The sequence below is a fragment of the Hyla sarda genome, chromosome 2 (assembly GCF_029499605.1).
Source record: "Hyla sarda isolate aHylSar1 chromosome 2, aHylSar1.hap1, whole genome shotgun sequence".
NCBI classification, from domain to species: Eukaryota; Metazoa; Chordata; class Amphibia; order Anura; family Hylidae; genus Hyla; species Hyla sarda.
The window spans coordinates 244,981,078-245,006,085 of NC_079190.1; the positions used below are offsets into that span (position 1 = coordinate 244,981,078).

At 39.2% G+C, this 25,008-nt stretch overlaps 1 protein-coding gene across 3 annotated transcripts in view; it reads left to right on the plus strand.

The window, feature by feature from the left end:
• Nucleotides 1–25,008, plus strand: part of NHS (NHS actin remodeling regulator) — a 200,376-nt gene that overhangs the window by 165,927 nt on the left and 9,441 nt on the right. For 2 of the 3 annotated variants that reach the window (XM_056556819.1, XM_056556821.1), the window contains exons 2-6: nt 7,747–7,899; nt 13,373–13,503; nt 18,988–19,050; nt 21,888–22,077; nt 24,491–24,622. In XM_056556819.1, the coding sequence (XP_056412794.1) occupies nt 7,747–7,899; nt 13,373–13,503; nt 18,988–19,050; nt 21,888–22,077; nt 24,491–24,622 (669 nt within the window). The remainder of the gene's footprint in view (nt 1–7,746; nt 7,900–13,372; nt 13,504–18,987; nt 19,051–21,887; nt 22,078–24,490; nt 24,623–25,008) is intronic. The other variant, XM_056556820.1, reaches the window with a different exon arrangement.

The window sequence follows — 25,008 nt, forward strand, 5'->3', positions numbered from 1 at the left end:
TGCTTATAGCTGTAAACATTGGGGGGGGGGGGGGGTGGTATTAAAAGAATTTAGCACCAATTTTTTTGCTTTAGCTGCGCCACATTTGCTTAAAATGTGGCGCACACTATTAGCGCCACATATTCAGATATTTAGCACCTGAGTTAGCACCTTGTTAACCAGAATTTTTTTTAAAGGGGTGTGGTTGGGGCATGGTTAGGCTTTTTGTGCTATTAGCACCCTGTTTTCAAAGGTTTAGCACCATTTTCTGACGCACAAAGTGTCGCAGCTAATACCAAGTATACTTGGTGTTAAACGATTTGCTTTTTGTTGTGCTATTTGCTCAAAATTTTCAAAAGCCCCAACACACTTCTGAAAATGATGCGCAGTTAACACTCTTTGCAGGGCAAAATAAAGAACCCTAATAACACAAGTGTTTGAATATCCCCCCCATTGGGTGCAAACAAGACTGAAATTCAGACTATAAGTTTACGTTTTTTTTTTTTACAACAACATCTAAATAATTAGAATCCATTGTTCTGTATATGAAGCTTCTAAATGGGATGTTAATGTAATAACAGCTGAAATGCAAACAAAACAACACGACTACCAGACAATGCTGTGGGGGAAACCCATGAAATATAGCAAAATAAATAGAGCAGAAATACTTCTTGCTTGCCCTTTGTATAGTTATTATTAGAACAAACACGCTTGACTGATCTAAGAAGCCAAACTACCTTCCAGCATTTCTATGTACTGCAAGGCTGACATCAGGGTTTAGTGTTGTACCTTGCATAAACTAAACCTATCAGTGAAGACGATATTGATCCAATCAGGGCTACAGCTACCATTCAGCATATGTAGAGTTAAAATACACCTGTGACTGGTATATTTAGTGTATAGGAAACTTGGTATATGCTAGTCATAGGGAATTAGGAGTGTTTGCTTTTATAAAGCAATAGTTCACAATAGTTATACAGTATATCAACCATTTATACAAATTGCAGGCTCACTGTAAGTTCGTGCTGGGCAGCAGATATATGATGTATATCTAATGCTCAGCATCAGCTGTTCTCCTGGCTCTGTAGAGTCCAGAAATTCACATGAGGACTAGAGATGAGCAAACTTACAGTAAATTCGATTCGTCACGAACTTCTCGGCTCGGCGGTTGCTGACTTTTCCTGCATAAATTAGTTCAGCTTTCAGGTGCTCCCGTGGGCTGGAAAAGGTGGATACAGTCCTAAGAGACTCTTTCCTAGGACTGTATCCACCTTTTCCAGCCCACAGGAGCACCGGAAAGCTGAACTAATTTATGCAGGAAAAGTCAGCAACGCCGAGCTGAGAAGTTCGTGATGAATCGAATTTACTGTAAGTTCGCTCATCTTTAATCAGGACGCAACAGGTGTCAGCAGCGACACTTGCTGTGATCTGTCCCTTACCGCAGGTACTACTGCTCCCAACATAGAGCACATTCTGCTCCATGCTGGGAGCTATAGTATCTGTACTAATACAGATACTACATCTCCCAGCATGGAGCAAAGTGTGCTCCATGTTGGGAGTAGTAGTACCTACAGTTAAGGTCAGATCACAGCGGGTGTCACTCTTAACACCCGCTGCGATCCTATGGTATAAGCTATAGAAGCGGGTCGCAGCCGCACTTGTCTGTTCCCCTGCCCGGCACTATACTCTGCTGTGATGTGAGGTTATCTTCACATGACAGATTTGAATATGCTGCTGAGAGCTGTGAGTGGCCAACACCATCTGGCCAATCACAGCTCTCAGGGGGAAATATGAATCTGTAACGTGAAGAGAACTTCACATCACAGCGGAGAATAGTGCGGGCAGTGGAGCAGAGAAGTGTGGCCAGCTGCTGGCTTCTATAGCTTATACTGGAGGATCACAGCAGGTGTCAGAAGTGACACCCGCTGCGATCTGTCTATTAGTACAGATACTACTACTCCCATAATGGAAAAGTCTGTTTCATGCTGGGAGTAGTAGTACTACCTAAAAAATCTAAAAAAAAATAAGTTTTAAAAGTTTAAAAAAACACACACATTTTAATAAACACATAATAAAATCCATTACTAATAAAAAAAAATCTAAATTCATTATAAAAAATATATTATTTTTATAATTAAATGGCCCCTTTCTACATTTTTTTATATTGCCAGCTAGATTTTTAGTTTTCTGCCCACCCACATAAATTGATCCCTGTTTAACAATTTTTTCCATCACTACTGTATCTTTTTTTCCTTTTTTTTAATGGTACCCTACAAAATGTAGCAAAAAAATATATCTCCATCTGCAAACCGCCTGCAAAAACGCTAAGGTTAAAACCCACATGGCATTTTTCTTGGAGTTTTTTCACTCCCATAGACTTCTATGGGAGGAAACGCTGTGATTTTCCCGAAAAAAACACCATACTTGAGGATGTTTTTGAAAACCAGCCTCTGAGCCCAAAAGAGCTGAAAAATACCCAGAGAATTAAAAAAAAAACGCCAAAATGAAAAACACTAAGTGGATCTGGCATTTTGCAGTTCACTATTGACTTGCAGCTAACATCTGGCCGCAGCATTTTTTCACAGAAAAAACGCCATGCGACAGAATGGACGTTTTTATCAGCGTATTTGCATGAAAAACCTCAGCGGATTTCACAGTCATTAAAGGGGTACTGCGCCGCTAAGACATCTTATCCCTGATCGTGGGGATCTCGCCGCTCCGGGTCTGATGACTGCCGATCACGGGGCCAGAGTATTGTGACGTCACGGCTGCACCCCCGTGTGAAGTCACGCTCCGCCCCCTCAATGCAGGCATATGGGAGGGGGTGTGACAGCTGATGGTAACGAGGTGCTGCGTGAAAGATCACGGGGGTTCCCAGCGGCTGGACCCCCGTGATCAGGATCTTATCCCCTATCCTTTGGATAGGGGATAAGATGTCTTAGGGCCGGAGTACCCCTTTAAATAGTCTGAGGTGACCTGATCACACACTTTTTACAGTTTATTGTTAGTTTGTCTGACAATTCAGGGAATTAGTCAGAACTTATAGGGTTATTCCGGTGGAAAACATATTTTTTTTTTTTTTTTAAATCAACTGGTGCCAGAAAGTTAAACAGATTTGTAACTTACTTCTATAAAATTATTTGTCTTTCCAGTTCTTCTTAGCAGCTGTATGCTACAGAGGAAATTATTTTCTTTTTGAATTTCTTTTTTGTCTTATCCATAGTGCTCTCTGCTGACACCTGATGCCCGTATCAGGAACTGTCCAGAGCAGGAGAAAATCCCCATAGCAAACCTATACTGCTCTGGACAGTTCCTGACACGGAAAGAGGTGTCAGCAGAGAGCACTGTGGACAAGACAAAAAAGAAAGTTAAAAATAAAAGAATTTCCTCTGTAGCATACAGCTGCTAATAAGTACTGGAAGGATTAAGATTTTTAAATACAAGTAATTTACAAATCTGTTTGACTTTCTGGCACCAGTTCATTTAAAAAAAAAAAAAAGTTTCCCCCCGAAGTTCCCCTTTAATTTTAATAATAGGAGTAAATATCATATGATGGGTGAGATCATACAGTCATGGATGTAAGGCTAAAGTTACATATGTGTGGCATCTGGCTCCAGCAAAACTGGGTGTAAATTGCCACAACTGATGCCACAACTGATGCCAGAAGTGCATCAGTTGTGCATCATCTGACATCCATTGTTTGTGAACGCAGCAAAATGCGTTCCCCTGTTTGTGACGGTTGGGCGAGGCTAATCATCCGGCATTCAAATGAACGGGATCATTTCTTGCTTCATTTTCCTTCCAGCCCCCAAGCAAAAAAAAAAACGACAATGCATATATGTAAAGGAAGCCTTAAAGGGGTATTCCAGGAATTTTTACTATGCTATAGGGGCTGTAAAGTTAGTGTAGTTCATAATATAGTGTCTGTAGTGTGATGGAGTTCTCACAATTCTTTTGTGATTTTCGCCCCAATATTTATTTTTGACAGCATACAAAATGACTCATGTGTCGGAATTTCCCAGTTTGCAGTACATCGAGACGTGACCTCATTAGTCAGTTGTGCAAGGGGAGCCTGTCCTGCTTTAATGGGTGGAGCGACTGCTGGGCGGGAGAGATTATTTAGCAACAGCTGTAGGCACCCTGATTAGAAAACAATGGTCTTTTGAATGGATGTAGCTCATTTGTGCTGCAATGGGTACCCCACCTGATGTGTGGGCTGATGTGTGGGAGGGAGGAATGTAACTTCACAATTACAAGCATGGAACTATGGGATGTGTAGTTTAAGAGACCAAACTCCAACAGGAAATACAAAAGTATAGCCTGGCAGATATGTACTAAAATCACCTTATGGTGGATAACCCCTTTAATGTTTTACATTGAGGTGCGTGTCTGCCTAATACACACCCCCTGAATATATAATCCCACCCTTTAAGCTGATAGTTGCTTCCATTTGTAAAATTAACTCCAGCCCATCTTACTGATTCCCTAAATTACCGGGCAAACTATGAACCCACATATCTTGTGGACAGAAGGGCGTATCAAGAAACTGAAAAAAGGTGTACGATCAGGGCCCCTAATCTATTTAATGATAATAAAATCTCATTTTTGATGGTTTGTCACAGGTCTTCTTTAAAATGAGTTACTGGGGTAAAAAATGATTTTGCTGTATATGCATTGTACTACCTTGCTAAGAAACTCCTGTCAAATTGGCCCAACCACAAACAAGACTTGTACGGCCACAGCTTATCTACAAAGGGACAATATATATGGAAACCCAATATTTTTATCCTAATTTCCTGAACCAAATCTGCCATTGTAAGAACAGCTCCCATACTAATTAGATTGTTGGCAGATACCACCAATTTATCTAATATGTATGGCTGTCTTAGAAGCCATCATGTCTCTGACTAACTAAAGATATATATATATACAGTATTTAAGAACGTGATAACATTTGGGCTGGCATACAGTCCAAAGTGTTTGGGTTTCTCAAACATTCTAAATTATCAATGGACATAAGTTGTAAGGGACAACATATCCCTCTTGCTGTTTTTATATTAAGAAAAGCAACTTAACATTTTTGACAATTATTAATACAATAATTAAATTGATTATGAGCAAAATTGGGTTAAAGCACATTTTTTTCCTTGATCAAACCGAATAACACTCATCTTTTGGGCTATTTTAGCTGTAACAGTTTGGCAGGATATCACACAAAGAGATAAAACCACAAAGTCACTAAGCCATTGTGTCAGCATGGCACTGGCAGGTGCAATGTATTAATCACCCTGTATGTGGTGACACGGGTATGTAATTGTGAAATAAGGCATTCACTCTTAGGAATCCCTCCCCTTGAAGTCAAATGAGGCGTGTTATAGGAAGCCATGCCAGACTTCATTTAATGTCTCCAATGAAGACAGCTAGCCTGCAGATTGACAAGTAATAAATGGGTGAGATGTAGCAAATGCAGGTTATCACTATTATGGACATTTATCAACGGGTTTAGTCAGGTTTTCTTTACTATAATTGTTGCAAAATTGTTGCAACTGCGACTACGCGATTTTTCGTGCGACATTTTTTTGACTGGAAAGCGAGAAAAGCACGTTTTCCAAAAATTAACTACGTAGTAATAATTTTAAAATGGACTACGGGTAGTCAGGTATTTATTAACTGCGACAGTCGCAACTGCGCAAAAAAAGTCGCAACAGGGTTAAAAATTGACTAAATTTACTCCAGCTCAAACATGGAGCAGAAAAAGCTACTACCAAAATAAAAAAGGAAAAATTGCTTACGTGATAGAAAATTATCAACAGGCTGAAACCAGTTGATATATACGTCGCACATAAGCAAAAAAAAAGTAAGGAAAAAATTACTAAAAAAAAGAATACATAAGCAAACATTGATAAATGTCCCTCATATAACTATGTTCCAGCATCTTAAATTTCAGTAAAAGCAGGCAAGTAAACATACCTTCCAAGATCTGTAGAAATATAAATGTTAGTAAAATGTAAAAAATTTCTGCCAAGCAATATCAAAGGCTTTACCTTAATTCTGTAGCATAAGAGGTGGTATATTTGTGCTGTCCAGGAAGGTAGCTTAGTGGGTTGGAGGAGTATATGTCTAGCTACAACTTTGATACCTACTATAACAATGATCAGTTTTGAGAGATAACATCTGTACGGTGTCCTCCGTCAGGTGAAACGGTATCCCGCCTCCTCCCTCGGACCAATAGCTGTCTGTTGTCAGCCATAACTCCGTCTTCCGTCAGGTGAAACGCCGTCCCACCTCCTCCCTCACACCGATCACCGTCATCCTTCAGTCACAACTCCCTCCTCCCTCCTCCGAAACTCCCTCATCCAAAATGCCGTCATGACTCAGACGATTCTCCCAACTTCCTGCTGCATAGCAGAGCCGATGCTGCACAGCATGTATAGGAGACTGTGATATCGAAACTGTGAAACTTGCACGTGTACTACAGACACTACATGTGCTACAGAGTCTGTATAACAGAGCCGACATTGAATAGCGTGTACAGCAGAACTCGTATAGCAGAGAGACGACACTGACTCGGCTCTGCTACACGGCAGGAAAGTTTTCCGTCTGAGGGAGTTTCGGATGAGAGACTTTAGGATGACAAAGGAGGGAGGAGGGAGTTGCGGCTGACGCCTGATGGAGATTGGCCCGAGGGAGGAGGCTGGACGCCGTTTCACCTGATGGAGGAAAGAGTTACGGCTGACGACTGACAATGTCCTAAAATGGACACCGTACATCTGCAACTTCTGCAGCACATTCCATGATGGTACAGTCTGAAGTGTCTACCAGGAGCTCCTGGTTATATAGCCATTGGAACCATACATACTATTGCGAAGGTGCTGGTGATTCTCGTTGAGTTGGGACTTGCAATATGTGAAATGATAATTATTATTAATAATTGTTATTATTAATAAATTAATAACAATCATGGTAATAAATAATAATAAAATGTATTTATATAGCGCCATAATAAAATGTATTTATATGTACTGTAGAGGTGTGACATATATAGCTGTTGCGCTATTCATCCACTTTCACTGTTTTGACAAGTCCATGGAGATGTTTGTTGCGTCCTCATCCAATGTTCCCTATCTGGAATAACACTGATTTGTTATATTATACAATAGTTTTGTTGTGGCAGGAGCTGTCATTTTTTTTGTATCTAGCTTTGTGTTTATTGAGGTGCTGTACTTCATCACGTTTATGTAAAGTTCTTTGATGTTAGATAGTTTGTTTTCAGTTTCAGAGTTTGGTCTGGGGTTAGGTATTTACAGGAGATACCGGAGCGGGAACAGTCATACATTACAGCTGCCATATGAAGCATGTCATCTGTTAGGCTCATTTCACACTATGTTAGCAGTGCCAGTGCCTGACATATATAGTATATGTATCCATAACTCCCCTATGGCCTGAAGGAAGGCAAAACTGTGTTATTATGACCTTTGGGTGGTACAGTTTACATATGCTGCGCGCCTGCGCGATTCCAGTATACAGATGGAAATCATATGCGGTATGATATATATTTTCTCAACATTGGATCCGATGTATGACAGATGCTACTCATTTACATCCATCATAGGTATAGATCAGAAGTGTATGAATTATAACTTGTGGATTCATAAACAAAATAATACGGACATGCAGACAATATTAAATACTTCTTAAATTGTATATGATCCTCAAAATGCTTTTAAATGAGTCGGAAATAACTAAACTCTATCATTTTATTTACAGCTGTCTCAAACCTGGACGCAGAGAGCAAGCTCAATGTTTATTACAAGACATCCTGGCATCAGCAGAGGAACATTTTTTTGCCTACCACTAGACCCTCTTGTGTGGAGGAGTTGCATCGCCATGCCAAGCAAAGCCTGCGTGCCCTCCGGAGGGGTAAGCTATAGCTGTCATGATTTGAAGGAGCATTTTCCAAACAGCGTGCCTCCAGCTGTTGCAAAACGACAACTCCCAGCATGCCTGGACAGCCTTTAGCTGTCCAGGCATGCTGGAAGTTGTCATTTTGCAACAGCTGGAGGCACGCTGTTTGGAAAACACTTATTTAAAGTTAGATCTCATTAGTAAGAGACAATCTACCAGTCATTGCTTTGTTATAATAAAATGAGTTTTGATTTTTTTCTATCTGTTGAATAACTTATACAGGGAAGATTCCTTGGAGCACTTATAGTTTATGCATTTATTCATCTATTTACTATATGAACGGTTATGCTGCTACTTTACAACTCTTTAAAGGTATTACTGATATAAATGCTTGTATACCCCATAAAATATTCCCCATAGAATAAAAATTCAAGACAGAGTTTTCATAGAACTCTACATTGTTCTGTTCCTCTGGAAATGTCCTTGACAATCGCCCCTGACAATGGGGTGTGCCTCAACACATGTTGGGGGGAATATATAAAAACTGTGTAAACTTAGACAGTGTATTAATACACCAGATTCATAACAGTGCCTTGGGCTACTTAAAGGGGTACTCAGGTGGAAAACTATTTTTTAATCAACTGGTGCCAGAAAGTTAAACAGATTTGTAAATTACTTCTATTAAAAAATCTTAATCCTTCGGGCACTTATTAGCTGCTGAATACTACAGAGGAAATTCTTTTCTTTTTGGAACACAGTGCTCTCTGCTGACATCATGACCAAAGTGCTGTCTGCTGACATCTCTGTCCATTTTAGGAACTGTACAGAGCAGCATATGTTTGCTATGGGGATTTCCTTTTACTCTGGACAGTTCCTAAAATGGACAGAGATGTCAGCAGAGAGCACTGTGCTCATGATGTCAGCAAACAGCTCTGTGTTCCAATAAGAAAATAATTTCCTCTGTAGTATTCAGCAGCTAATAAGTACTGAAAGGATTAAGATTTTTTTAATAGAAGTAATTTACAAATCTGTTTAACTTTCTGGTACCAGTAGATTTAAAAAAAATGCTTCCCACTGGAGTACCCCATTAAAAATCCAGTGCATGTTTTTGACTGTCTAGTTTGTTTTCACCTTCTATAAGCTGGCTTAAGTATTGGTGCATATATTTGCTGCATTTGCGGCACATTTTTAGTGCATTTAAGCCATGCCCCCTTTTCACAGAAGCCCTACCCCTTTTTCAAGCAAGGTGAAAAGGTGTCTGAATAATGTAAGGTAAAGAAGGTGCGTAGCTCACTTGGACTGAGGAAAAATATGTACCCGAGGTTACTGGTGATGCCTTCACCCAAAATAGGCCAAAATATTAAAATGGATGTATATATAATTAATTTTGTAATCAATTAAATAAATACCAGTCCTCAAAGGTGCATATATGAATAAGCATGAGATAGTAGATCCAATTAAAATATTAATGGTAATTTATTCACATAGAAAAAATAATATAATCACATAGAAAAAATTATATAATAATTAAAAAAACATCTATTTTTATATAATTTTTTTCTATGTGAAAAAATTACCATTAATATTTTAATTGGATCTACTATCTCATGCTTATTCATATATGCACCTTTGAGGACTAGTAATTATTTAATTGATTGCAAAATTAATTATATATACATCCGTCTGAATAATGTGTCTGAACATTGAATATGTGGTGAAAGTCATATAGCTCCAGATTTCCGGCACAGGTAGCTTGATTTTTCTCTCTCTCTGGCTCTGTCAAGTTAGGCTGGGTTCACATATATCAGTTGTCCAGCATAGTTTCCCTCCGGTGTGCACTGGAGGGAAACTGATGCTAGACCTGATCCAATTTATTTGAATGGGACAGTTGACAATCATCCAGCGTCTCAATTTTGATGCCAGATTGTTGGACAAGCCGGAGGGCATAGGATAGGGGAACGCAGCTTGGAAGCCGGATGCCATACAACTGATGACAACTGATGCACATCATCATCAGTTACAGCATCAGTTGCGTCGAGATTTAGGCTGAGTTCACCTATGCCGGATGCCGAACATATGTGAACCCAGCCTTAGGGTCCGTTCAAACGAGCGGATCCACGGCGTATTTTACATTGCGGATCTGTCAACGAAAGGATCGCTACAGGGTGCCTTTAGATATGCCTGCTCTCAGCCTAGCTCAGGGAGCTGTGATGTATGCGAGTACACCGCACATGCGCAGTGACTTGCACATCAGAGCAGTGTGTCTGCTCGTAGCAGCGTAGTGACGCTCCAAGCAGGCACATCTAAAGGCAGCCTGTAGGGGTCCTTCTGTGGCAGGTCTGCAATGTAAAATACACTGTGGATCCGCTAGTCTGATTGTACCCTTAGTACCAGCATAGACTGTGTAGGGGGACATCCTATTAACAAGACCATGATAATGCCCTTTTATTAGTTTACTAATACATTTTCAAGCAGACTAGCAGAGGAACATCACAATGCAGAATTGTGAGAACACGTGTTCTAAAATTAACAATTTTTGGGGAATACAAGTATTTACTAAAACACACAATCTCAAAAGAGACATTAAAGGGCCACTTTATATAAAGGTCAAAACAAGTGTTTGCCTAATAGAAGACACAGGTAGTGTAAAGATCTGGTAGAGGGGAACCAATAATTGCTGGAGTTGAAAGGGTTGATCTCCTTAGACCATGTCATACTGTCAGGTAATGCGGCATCCACTGTGAAGTCTCCACTGGCCTGGAGGAGTCATTATATCATAAAATGTGGCTTCCCTGCTTGCATTTTATAGCTGCAGTAAAAGCTTTATATAGCAAAGGCATTCTCCTGCTCCCGGTGAAGTCATGTAGAAGTGGTACTGTCCTTTTGACACTAAATTTCCCACCAGCCTGTCTATTCTCTTATCTTTCATATAGGCATAGATAACAGAAAAAAACATAAAGAGATTTGTAAAGAAAAACTCAAGTTGAAAAATTACATAAGAAAAGACTTAGCCAAAGTTAGTTTCCAACATTTATTATATTGAATAAAAAAGAACAGTATGAACTTGGAAAGATGAAGGATAAGATGACGAGAACATCCCGTACAACATCAGTTTTTATTAAGAGGGAAGATATATTTCTACACAACACATTTTTTTCTCATTGCCCATAAATCCCTGAGCTTGGTGGATTTTTTTTAGTTTGTCTATTGTGAAATTTGAATTATATACAGTCTATTACAGTCTTGGACATAGTCCGAATCCCTTTCGAGTCCGAGTCCCTTTCGAGTCCAAGTCCCTCACTACCCTAATTCACCAGCAGTGTTCCTCCTGACTCCTGCATGCAGGACATGTATTCTGATCTTATACTTTGGCCCATTAAAAAGGTTATCCAGGAAAAGAAAACCAGAGCTAATTTCTTTCAAAAACCACTCCCCGTCTGTCTCCAGGTTGGGTGTGGTTCTGCAGCTCAGTACTGTTGAAGTGAATGGAGCCAAGTTGTAAAACCACACCCAGCCTGGAGACAGCCATGGAGTTCTTTTTTAAAGAAATTAGCTCTGTTTTCTATTCCTAGATAACCCCTTTAGCCTTACGTATCCATAAAGTACCCACACAACGTTATGTATTTCTTTGTTTATTATTCATTCATTATATTCATTTATATGGTGCCAACAAAATAAAGTGTCCTTGTTTTTTAACAAAACTTTTGACACGTCACAGAGACCGGTTAGAGTTTCAATCGGTTGGAGTCTAAGTGTTCAGACAACCCACCGATCTTTAGGATGAACGAGGAAAAGCAGGCGATTTGTCACTTCACTTCCTGGTTCCCTGCATTTCCATCCAATTGCTGTAGCTGGGCTCCATTATACGGCTTTATTCAAATATCAATGTCTACACAGAAAACATGCCAGCGCTAGGACTGTTAGGAAATGCACCGTCTCATAGACGGCAATGCATTTCCTTGCTTACTCCGTAGAAAGAATTGGCTTTGGAAGTTTCGCAGCAGAAACACAGCTTGTGCACAGCGCAGCAGAATCCCATTGATATCACTCGGACTCTGCTGCTTTTGGCTGTCCGGACATGCTGGGAGTTGTAGTTTTGCAACAGCTGGAAGCACGCTGGTTGGGAAATACTGGTCTAATTAGGCAATATTAGTGTAATATTTTTACATGAACACATTTTATATGGTGTGTATACTCAACAAACTATAAGGCCGCAGTCCAATATCGAGGGTGCCTGGCACTGCAACTACACAGCTAAAGTGATCCGCCAGGCTAATTCGGCACAAAGACCATCCCTGTGCTCACATATAAATGTCCAGTGTATACACCATGTAAAGGTATGTAGAGATGAAGCACTCACCAGGTCTTGATATGTATCACCAGCTCTTTATTTCAAATCAGCATACAGCGATCTTGTTCATACAGGGAGAGCGGACAGGTGGAGCAGGCAGGGGGAAGAGAATGGGCGACGGTCCGTTATCGCGCTTGCGTGCTTATATCAGCATACAGCTATCTTGTTCATACAGGGAGAGCGGACAGGTGGAGCGGGCAGGGGGAAGAGAATGGGTGACGGTCCTCTAGGGGTCTGACGAAGCACGCAGGCGCGATAATGGACCGTCGCCCATTCTCTTCCCCACCCCGCTCGGGGCCTGACAAAGCGCGCAAGCGCGATAACGGACCGTCGCCCATTCTCTTCCCCACCCCGCTCCACCTGTCCGCTCTTCCTGTATGAACAAGATAGCTGTATGCTGATATAAGCGCGCAAGCACGATAACGGACCGTCGCCCATTCTCTTCCCCACCCCGATCCACCTGTCCACTCTCCCTGTATGAACAAGATAGCTGTATGCTGATATAAGCGCGCAAGCGCGATAACGGACCGTCGCCCATTCTCTTCCCCCACCCCGCTCGACCTGTCCGCTCTCCCTGTAAGAAAAAGATCGCTGTATGCTGATATGAAATAAAGAGATGGTGATACATATCGAGACCTGGCGATTGCTTCATCTCTACTTACCTTTACATGGTGTATAAACTATAAGGCCGAATGCCTTTCTGCAGCCATTCACTAAACCCATACCTGTTTTTTATGGCTCAATTGTTTGGTAAGTTTATAACAAATAAACAAGCATAACAGTTTAATAAGGAATGCATGTATATTCACAAATATTTGGTTGTTTGTTACTTTAAAAGATGGAACATTCAAATAAACCATACAAGAGACAGGGTGTAAGACACATTTAGTTTAACCTAACTAAGTCATCTTTGGATTACTCAATATTACAACCATAGCTGGTAAGCCAAATAGCAAGAATACTTGACTGCCATCTTGTGGAAAACAGGAACAGCACTCATGTATCACTGTAGTCAATAGGAAATAGTCGTGCTATATCATAGTTTAAAGTAGAACCCTTGTTGTTAGTATTAGATTTCCTATTATTTTTGAGGCCTTTATACTTATACTAACTCTTATTTCTCCATTTCATTAACAGAGCAGCGGGCCCGAGCAGATAACAGAGAAAGGCGGTTCATGGGCTCTGTGTTTGCTGCACCTCCATTTCCTTCATATCCGGCAGCTCATACTATAAAGAGACGTGAAGTAAAAGAACGACACCATGTACCGGTAAAATGTCTAATCTTATGCTCAATATAAGTTTGCTTAGAGTTTTTATGCAAGAAACTACTACATTGTTTTTAAGGTTACTTGCCTGTCTGAACATACTATCAACCTGATATTATATCTTTAAATATAGAGGAGTTTAATGAATCAAATGAATTGGTTTATTTAAAATAAAAACGACTTAAAAGTATATTTCTAACATAGGCATTTATGGAATATCCTCAGAATATGCCATTCATTTCTAATAAATAGTGGTCTCACCTCTTTGGCCCACACCTAGATGAAGAAGAGAAAGTCCCTTGACTTGCAAGCTGCCACCGTCAGGCCCAGAATATTTGTGTGGCTGTCTCCATCTACTTCAATGAGCATTATAGAAATAGTCAAGCATGCCTACTCTGTAACTCACATAGTTGTGAATAAACAGATTTTCCAGGTCCGTACCTAGTGCAAGAAAATGTGCAAACGTGTCACACAAAAAAAACCATGCACAAGGATGTGGTGACACCTTGGTTAATGCCTAGATCAATGCCAGGAGCACTTGTAGCCCCTTAGTAGCTTCCTCAAAAATTCACATCGGACCCAGACCCTTGCAGGTGCCTTCTGGCCCGGAAGGAAAGGGTAGGTTTGTTGGGGGGCCTCTCTCCTAAACAGATATGTATGGCCACCTCTCCATTCATTTTGGATATAAAGGCCTGCAGCCACCTCACCAGTTGGGTCAGGAAACCCCCTTTATAACATAGGGGTGAGTCTGAGAGGTGGGACACACATCTATCAGACACTCATGGTATATATCCTGTGAATATGCATATCAATATGCTGTAAATACCTATTTGAAGGGAATCTGTCAGCTCTGTATCATGCTTAAAGCTTAAGTATCAAGAAGGAGTTGCTGATCTGCAGCATGCAGGCCTCTTCTCTCCCTAACCTTTCCCTACTTTGACTGGTTGACATACATTACTCTGTGCTGGAAGCCAAGCAAAGCAAAGGGGGTGGGGGAGGGAGGAGGAATGCATGCTGCAGATCAGCATAATCTTCTTGACACTTGAGCTTAAAAGGAAAACACATTTTTATAACTTGCACACAGCCATCAGATCAGAGAAAGGTATTATTTGTTTTATCTCCCTATGAGCTATCTTCCCATGTCAGCAACTCCGAGCATGATATAGATCTGACAGATTAAGGCTGGAATTCCACTGAGGATTTTCACGCAAAAACGGCATAAAAAAACACCCATTTTGCCACACTACGTTTTTTCTGCAAAAAAATGCTGCGTCCAGATGTTAGCTGCAAGTCAATAGTAAACTGCAAAATGCCAGATCCACTTGCCGTTTTTCAGTTTGGCGTTTTTTGTTTTTTTAAATCCTTTTGGTGTTTTTTTATTTTTTTTTTAGCTATTTTGGGCGCAGAGGCTGGTTTTCCAAAACATTCTACAAAACCTAGTTTGGTGTTTTTTTGCACAGAAATCGTGTTTTTTTCCTCCCATAGAAGTCTATGGAAGTAAAACGCCATGTTGGTAACTTTGGTGTTTTTTCAGGCGTTTTTTTTTCTTTATTTGACTTTAGCAATCCAAAAAAGTGATGGAGATACCTTTTTTACAAAAATTTCGTAGGGTACCATTAAAAAATATTTATAAAAAAGATACAGTAGTGATGGAAAAAATTGTATTTAACGAAATGTATCATTTTTATAACAAAATATTATTCATTTTAAAACAGGGATCAATTTATGTGGGCGGGCAGGGCACTAAAAATGTAGCCGACAATAATAAAAATGTAGTGTGTGTGTGTGTTTCTCTTTTTTTTATTATTATTATTATTATTATTATTATTATTTTTTATTTAGTACTACTACTCCCAGCATGAAACACACTGTTCCATGATGGGAGTAGTAGTACCAGTACTAATTGACAGATTGCCCGTTGCGATCCTCCTGTATAATATATAGATGCGGCCGGCCGCTCTTCTATGGTCCCTGCACTGACGTATATATACACATATTCCTATTTCCCACAGAGAGCTGTGATTGGCCAGATGGTTCCAGCCAATCACAACTCTCTGCGGGAAATATGAATAGATGTATATATATGTCAGTGCAGGGACCATAGAAGAGCGGCCGCATCTATACATTATACAGGAGGATCACAGCAGGTGTAAGGAGTGACATTCGCTGCGATCTGTCTACTAATGCAGGTACTACTACTCCCATCATGGGACAGTCTGTTCCATGTTGGAAGTAGTACTACGAAAAAACATTTAAAAATTGAGAAAAAAAACTGAAACACACACACACACTTTATTTAAAAAAATTAATTAAAATTTCATTATAATAAAATAAAAATTTTGTTAAATACATTTTTTTCCATCCCTACTGCATCCTTTTTTATTTTTATTTTTTGTACCCAACAAATTTGGAAAAAAAACGCCAAAGGGGCAAAAAAAAGGCAAATTCCACACAAAGGTAAAAACATCAGAAAAAAAACAAATCAAAACGCAGGGGAAAACAGTGGCAGATTTTCTGGCGTTTTTAAGCCTATAAAAAGGCAGTGCAAATACCTCAGTGGAATCCCAGCCTAACAGGAAGATGTTTAGAGGTAACACTCTAGGTAAAATGTAATCTCTGTGTTATGTCTAGTGCAGGTCCTGCAGGGGTTTTATCTATGTGGTTCTTTAATTCCATTTGTCATGCAAAGCTTTGTCAGGCTCTTCATTAGGCTTAACACACAATGGCCCAGATGTATCAATCTGCCTGAAACCAAAACTGTCTAGTTTTCCCATAACAACCAATCACAGCTCAGCATTTATATGGTAACAAGCTCTGGTTTCAGGCGGATTGATAATCTGGGCCCACCTATCAGTTTTGTAAGAAGATAAATAATATTCTCTATCTGCTATATATACTTCACACTAATAATAATGGTTATTGTTTCCAATCGTGATCAAGTAAGTAAAATAATTGTTTCATTTATCAGCAGAGATTTCACAGGATAGGCTACTTTCACACTATAAAATTCATCCGTTTATAAACATCCGTTATAAAAACCCTGAAAATCCCATTATAATCTATGGGATTTTTACATTGTTGGTTTTAACCCGTTATTAATAACAGACGTTATTTTGTGATGGGAGAATGAACGGAAGAAATAGTGCATGTTACTATCTTCCGTCACAAAATAACGTCTGTTATTAATAACGGGCTATAACGGGTTAAAACGGACAATGTAAAAATCCCATAGACTATAATGGGACTTTCTAACGGCCGTATGGGCTTTTGTAACGGCCGTTTAACAGCCGATTTTCAGGGTTTTTATAACGGACGTTTATAAACAGATGAATTTTTTTGTGTGAAAGCAGCCTTAGATGAACAAGTCAGTAGAAATAGCCTGACAGATTCCCTGGGGAGCCTGATAGTTTTAAAAGTGATCTATTTGTCTGGTTTAAAGGGGTTGTCCCAGTAGGTATACTAAATACAACACATTATCTAACATTTATAGGTCTGGTTTGGACTCCCTAGAACAAATTCAACATCATTTAATAGTGATTCAGGACAGTTAATAAAAAAAGAATGTATACTCACCTACCTTAATTCCCCTCCAATTCTCTCCATATCGTGCCCAGTCCGTGCTGCTCAGCACTTTCTGATTACCTCTTCGGCACGCCAGAAAGGCTTGCTCAGCGGGCATAGTGCTGACCACCTCAGCCAGTGTTGGGCTGAGCAGACATTTCCTGTACATTAAAGAGGAAAGCAGGAAGTGTTAAGTGTCAAGGACCATAGATAGTCTGAATGGTAGCAGCAGCGATTTGGGCTTGTGAGTTATAATTTATTTTTATTTTGAGTGAGTGTATGTAAAAGTTTTCTTTTTTTTTATTTTTATTTTTATTTTTTTGCTTTAGCCAGGGACAACATTTTTTATAAAGAATAGGTGCTCCGGTATTCTGGCATCTGACAAAAAAAAATCATATGTTGTTGGGGCCTTATGAAAATAGAAAAAAAAGTTTCATATCAGTTCTCAGATTTACTTTTTCTTTTTATATATTTATTTTAGTATCATATTAATATTATTTCTCTATATGTCATAGTCATGATAACATGTGATTCAAACATGCTACATACTATTAAGATAGGTCAACATACACTAAAAAATACCTTCACCTTAAAGGGGTTATCCAGGAAAAAACTTTTTTTTTTATGTATCAACTGGCGCCAGAAAGTGAAACATATTTGTAAATTTCTATTCAAAAATATGAATCCTTTCAGTACTTATGAGCTGCTGAAGTTGAGTTGTTTTTTTCTGTCTAAGTGCTCTCTGATGACACCTGTCTCGGGAATTGTCCAGAGTAAAAACTAATCCCCATAGCAAACCTCCTCTACTCTGTGCAGTTCCCGAGACAAGCGGAGATGTCAGCAGAGAGCACTGTTGTCAGACAGAAAAGAACAACTCCATTTCAGCAGCTGATAATTATTGGAAGGATTAAGATTTTTTTTATAGAAGTAATTTACAAATCTGTTTAACTTATATATAAATAAATATATATATATATATATATATATATATATATCATAAAATGTTGCAGTATCTTGTAATACCTTTTTTATTGGACTAACAGAATTTTGTAGAGACAAGCTACAATAGAAAAGGTATTAAAAGATACAGCAACATTTTATGATTTGATTCACTGGACTAATACGGCTACTCAAATTTAATATATATATATATATATATATATATATATATATATATATATATATATATAAACGTTTTTTCCTGGAATACCACTTTAAGTTATGTTTTCATCCGATACACAAAATATTTATTTGCACTCTTTTTATTAACTAATTAAAAGCAATTCAAAGGAAAATAGAAAAAAAGAACATATATCTGTTTCACCACAGCTGGTTTTGACTCCCCTGATGCTTCTGTCTTCACTCGGCTTCCAAGATGAAAACTCAGAGCAGGTCCTGCCCACTCAGCCAATCACTGGTTAAGACCGAACGCTGCTATGGCTTGTGGATAGGTCCTCCTTTGAGTTCTTGTCTCAGAAGCAGAAAGAAGAAAGAAGCATTTAGGGACTGGAAAGAGCCTTAAAGGAGCTTGTGGGGACCAGTGGGGGACCAAGTGTAGGTAAGCCTGACTTCTTTTCTATTTTTCTAAGGTCCCAGTAATATATGATTTTTTGTCAAAAGCCAGAATACCCCTTTAACTCCTCCACCAAGAAGAAACTTTAATAATGCCAGCTACATGTCAACCACCTACAGGGTACATGATTGAGAACCACCTAGTGTCAATAGGGTAAAATACTCACTGAGCATTATGTTTAAGGCTTTCTATGATTATTTACACATCATTTAATTTATGATCACATTGCTTTCCTTCATTTTATGCATGCTTTTTACTTTTAAATTGTAAACATTTTTTGTTACGTGCTTTACCATATTTTTTTATTACCACCTATGCATGCTTTTAATGTTTCCCACATTTTATGTTCTTAGTGTAACAGAACCCGTCCGCCCTCCCCCACTGAATGTTGCCATTTGACCCCATGGAGTAGAAAGGTATTGGAAAGATGAAGTCTTCTTCTGTCCCAGTCCTACTGGCTTCACTCTGTCCCTCTTTTTAGAACTTCTATCTGCTACCTGTAATTCTTTATACTTCCATACTAATCCTTCTCCAGCTGTCCTAATCTGAAAATAATTCCCGATTCAAGGATGTGATGGTTTACCATTATTCATTGTAAACCTTAAGCTTGACCATGAACACATTATTTAACCCATTGCTTAAGATTAAGTATTAAAATTTTAAATGTAATTTTATATCTGCACCCTTGGAGCTTACCTAAGGTTCTGAGTGACCTTCCCAAAGAAATCTTACCATGTGGGAATTCATAATACAATGTTAGGTTAAAAACAAATTCCTACATGTCTTTATGGTCTACTCAATGGTTTACACAACCAACCATGGTCATAGCCATATAGCAGATATGAGCAGATTAGATAGTGTCCAACTGCCTGTATCTGTGAAGCTTTACTAGAGCCGCTTATATTAGACCATTTTCTGAACATAATCTGCACTTATATGGTCACTTTGTAAAAAAGGTCCTGGATTTGATGTGCAGATGATATTACTGTAGGCTTCTCAGACATTACATGTTGACTACTTACAGGGATGGTGATATTAGACGTTATATCACTACAGAGTCACTATCCGATGGACTTTTTTAATTCAGTAGCGAATTCCAGACTTTTCCCTGTAGCGTTCAGAAAACTTTTTCCCTAAGTTACCTAGGAAACAAAGTCTTTTGTGCTTGAAGTTTGTATGAGCTATTCATGTCTCCTGGGAATGGACACAAAAGCTGCATTTGGAGGAGATGTAGTCTTCCAGGAAAGTTTGCTTAAAATCCCATTTTAGGTGTTATATAGTTTTTGTGGCTTGGAAATACTGTAGAGGTAAGTGTCACTGTGGATTGCTTTACTATCCTTGTGTGTGCCGTCTGTTCACAGAAGAGATTGGTTAGCCCTGACTACTGACAAACTACAGTGGGACTATAAAAAGAACCGAACTGCTAGAAATTTTAGTCGTGTTAATGAAGATACACGATACATGGAAGAGTAGTCACAATGAAAAAGCATGTCTTATATTTAAATCGGATGCCGGATTAACTGTTAATTATATCAAAAAGGGATTTACACCCAAAAAAAGGAACCCAATGGAAGAATAATATTTATCTGTGTATGTATGTATCCTGCATAGACTGCAAAACACTTTAGAAGTCACGAGATTAACTACCTCACTTTATTTATATATTGTGTTTGTCTTTTCTACTCTATCTTGTGTTTTCCTTTTTCTTATTCATTTATACTTCAATGTTGCCTGCTGTATGGGTTAACAACTGATATTCTATACTTTGTATGTATATTCTTTGTGTTTCCTCTTAACACTCTATATTTGTATCTTAATATTTCTTCAGATAGAAGTGTGTGATTTTACATCTGCAATATCTTGAAACTGTGTATCATTGAATTATTGTGAAAATTCTGCTTAGGCTCCTTTCACACTACCGGTTGTGTCCATTAATGTGACGGGCGTTAGGAATATAGCAAGAGAAAAAATTGTGTCTGCGCCATCTTTTTCTCCCGCTATTTTTGGCCGCAATAACAGGTGTAATAACGGACGTCAGAAAATCCCATTCATGTGAATGGGATCCTCTTTGCCCGTTATTACACCTGTTCTGCTCTGTGTGAAATGAGCATTATTCAATACAGTCAGGGGTGGGATTTAAATTTTTAACAACTGGTTCCCTGCTTGCTGTGTTGGACACCTACAGTGTTGATTATAATAATCAATATACCTACTGCTAAGTAAGGGTTAAGTGCTAAAGAAGTTTTTACCGTGTGAAACTACATCTCCCAGAATGATCTTAGCAGTGATAAGGGTATGCTGGGAGTTGTTTTTTCACTCATATAGTGCTGCCACACACTGTACCCTCTGAATATAACCCTGTTACAAACTGTGCCCCCTGAATATAATACTGCCACACACTGGGCCCTCTGAATATAACCCTGCCACACACTTTGCCTTCTGAATAAAATTCAGCCACATAATGTAGCCCCTGAAACCATGTCACCCCAGAAATTGTACACTGTGGCCCATGAATAAATAAATTATACACTGTGCCCCAACAAATGACTTAGTCATACACTGAGTCCCATATATTAATAAATTATTTATATTTAGATATATATATATGTGTGTGTATACTGTGTCTAATATATAAATGTATTATGTGTCCCCATATACGAATATATGAATACATTGTGATCCTATATACAAAAAGATTCATATACTGTGTCGCTTACAAATCTATTGATACACTCCACCCCTGTTACACATATATTAATACACTGTGCCCAATGTTACTACGTACACTGTGCCCCGAATGTTTATATACATACATATCCCAAGTCTACTCCTGTGCCATCCTTACTACGTGCCGATCTGGTCCTCAGCTAGCCAGGCCTGGCACCTAGATATTGCTGCAGGTATTGCCCTCAATACTTTGTTCTACAAAACATAAGAAACCCTGTCAATGAAATCTGAGAGAAAGAGCAAAGTGGGTAATACTTCTGCTGATTCACTAGTCTATACTTCTAGCATAATCTCCAGTTTTAAACTACTAATAATTGGGATTGAAGCTTCCGTTGAACATGGCTCCTTGCTATGTTTCCCACTTACTACCTCAGCCACCAAGAACACTGAGAATGGAAGAAATGGGAAACCGTGGGTAATGGAAAACAGATAGATAACTATATTGGCTGACTAAAAGTGGTCTTGCTTTAAGTGTATTGCCTATATCTATGATTCTTTACTTAGTACAGATGTATTCATTTCATAGGCCCATCCACCTCAGGAGGAAGATGATATGGTTTTAGGACAGAGGCCGAAAAATCCAATCCCTAATGTCCCATCTACACTGGATAAACAGACTAACTGGAACAAAGAATTACCTCTCCCCACCCCAGAGGAGAAGATGAAGCTGGAGACCCAAGTGATCACTTCTTGCATTATCCCCATCAATGTTTCCGGTACTGTGCAAATATTTTAGTGTTTAAAATAAGATTTCCATGACATCATCCTAATTCATAAATACTGGGGATACCAGATATGTTACTGTGAAAGTTGGCATTTTGTCAAAGTGCCACAGATACCATATTGCTAGCCTTAAATATATGACTGTACTTTGCAGAATGGGTGAGCCCTGAATATTTAATGTATAAAATCCTATAGTGTCTACATTTACTAAAGGCACATTTTTAAAATGTACCTGACATTAGCTAAAACTTTTGATATAATGTAGACTGCTTGTCCTCAGTGTACAGAGCCCTGCTTGTCCCCAGTGCACAGAGCCCTGCTTGTCCTCAGTGTACAGAGCCCTGTTTGTCCTCAGTGCACAGAGCCCCACTTGTCCTCAGTGTACAGAGCCCTACTTGTCCTCAGTGCACAGATCCCTGCTTGTCCTCAGTGCACAGAGCCCTGCTTGTCCTCAGTGCACAGAGCCCTGCTTGTCCTCACTGCAGAGCCCTGCTTGACCTCAGTGTACAGAGTCCTGCTTGTCCTCAGTGTACAGAGCCCTGCTTGTCCTCAGTGTACAGAGCCCTGCTTGTCCTCAATGTACAGAGCCCTGCTTGTCCTCAGTGTACAGAGCCCTGCTTGTCCTCAGTGTACAGAGCCCTGCTTTTCCTCAGTGTACAGAGCCCTGCATGTCCTCACTGCAGAGCCCTGCTTGTCCTCCATGCACAAAGCCCTGCTTGTCCTCCGTGCACAAAGCCCTGCTTGTCCTCAGTGTACAGAGCCCTGCTTGTCCTCACTGCAGAGCCCTGCTTGTCCACCCTCACTTTCTGTATTTGGTCTCCTCGCAGAGATACCCAGGCAATATCTGCAGGGACAAAAATATACCCATTTTTTAACCATCGTATATTACAAATATACATATAATTTTATTTTCTACATTTTATGAAAAGTTTTTGCTAATGACAGGTACACGTTAAAGCATTTGTCTATTTTAGACTCTTTGTTATATACCCTATTAGGGCACATGCAGCATATATAAGGGGATTTTCTTTTAGATCCACTGTGTATATTGAAGCTTTAACACATGGCTCTTGAGGACTGCATGTTTCGTCATCTTACTAGATGTGTTGCACCTTTAAGGGTATTGACCATTGACTTTAATGGACTTTCCACTGCCCTGTTCACACTAAGGAATTTCTGCTAACAGAATTCTGACACAAAATTCTGTTTTGCCTGAAGATAGAATGTTTATTCTTCATGTGGAATCTGTGAGTAAAAAGTCAATGGGATTTTTTTTACTGACAAAATGAGTTTAACACAAAATTTGCACGGGAATTACATGCAAAAGGGAGAAAAGGACAAAAATCTAGATTTTTACAGAAATTATTCCTCTTCAATTTTCCTCCAATTCCTCAGTGTGAACAAACCCTTATAAGGAGAACACACACTGTTTTTGCACTGTGTTTTGTAATAACATGTTAACATGTGGGAATTTGTGTATTTACAAACAACGTTTCTAGATCATTCTACAAAAAAAAGGAGTGCTTGAAATAAAACATAATAGGAACTCAGCTTACAAAATCATGTGATCACATGGACACTCATAACAGGATGACACAGTTGTATGTGTCAGAACTAGACTGTCAAAATGTTGTCTGGTCCTGTACTGTAGGAATGTAATCTTATCTACCAATGACAACTTAAAGGTAGGGATAAAAGAAGTTAATCTAGTCTCGATTTGCATAGCATGCACCATTATTTACAGGGTTTGTCAATTTAAAATCTTATTTTTCTAGCCATATGTCTCATTGACCCTCTGAGATCTTCTGCCCGGCACCTCAGCTCTCCCCATGCACAGAGCGATCTCCGTTCCATGTAGACTGTTGACCACCGTACAAATCTGTGGTCAACATGCCTCCTCTATGTATCTCTATGGGAGAGCTGGAGATACACGAGCACTGTATCTCCGGCTCTCCCATAAAGACTAATGGACTATGACTATGGCTGCTCTGAAGAAGAGAAGAGCCTGTGTTTTGAACACAAATGTTCAGAACATGGGGGCACTGGGCAAGAGATTGCGGGGGTCACAGCAGAATATCTAGCACATCCCCCGCTATCGCCACGCCCCGCCATCGCCCCGCCCCCACCACCACGATCAGACACTTATTCACTATATAAGATGTAGTGAGTACTGGAGTACGCCTTTAACTCTCGCACAATGATACTGTGAGCAAGCTTGTGTTACCTGTAGGCTCTTCTAGTTAGGATATGCAGCTAGAAGAAGAAAAATAGCATTCAAATACAATATTGGACATTGTAATGTTTGTTAGTTGATTTGTAGTTGTTCCGCAGATGTAAAGGACCAGCATTATAGTAATGTGATATTTTATCAATGAAGAATTAACGAGTACGTCTGTTTGTTTTCAGGTGTTGGTTTTGACAGAGAAGCAAGCATACGCTGCTCCCTTGTTCATTCACAATCAGTTTTGCAGCGTAGACGGAAACTGAGGAGAAGAAAAACCATATCAGGAATTCCAAGAAGAGTTCAACAAGAAATAGGTTTGATTCTAAAAATTTACATTTTGAAACCAACATCAGCTAAAGAAAGTCACATTAGCAATAAGATGTCTGTAGATGAGGAGATTTGGCCATAATACAATGAGCATTATGTTTTAATTTTTCTGTAAGCCATAAGGACATCCATACAAGCTATTCCCTATGAAACAAAATCATCCTATGGAAAAACAGCATATTGCCTTTCTATAAATCTGTCTCCTGCTTTTGCTGCTTTAAGTGCTTCTGCCCACAATTTTTAGCAATCAGTGGTGATCCCCATCAAAACTTTAAAAGTAATAGGTGCCTTTTAAATAAAAAGAACAATGTCATGAAGCAGAAAAAGCAGAGTCACATAATAGATTAGATTAATAGATTAAGTTTGGTCTGTT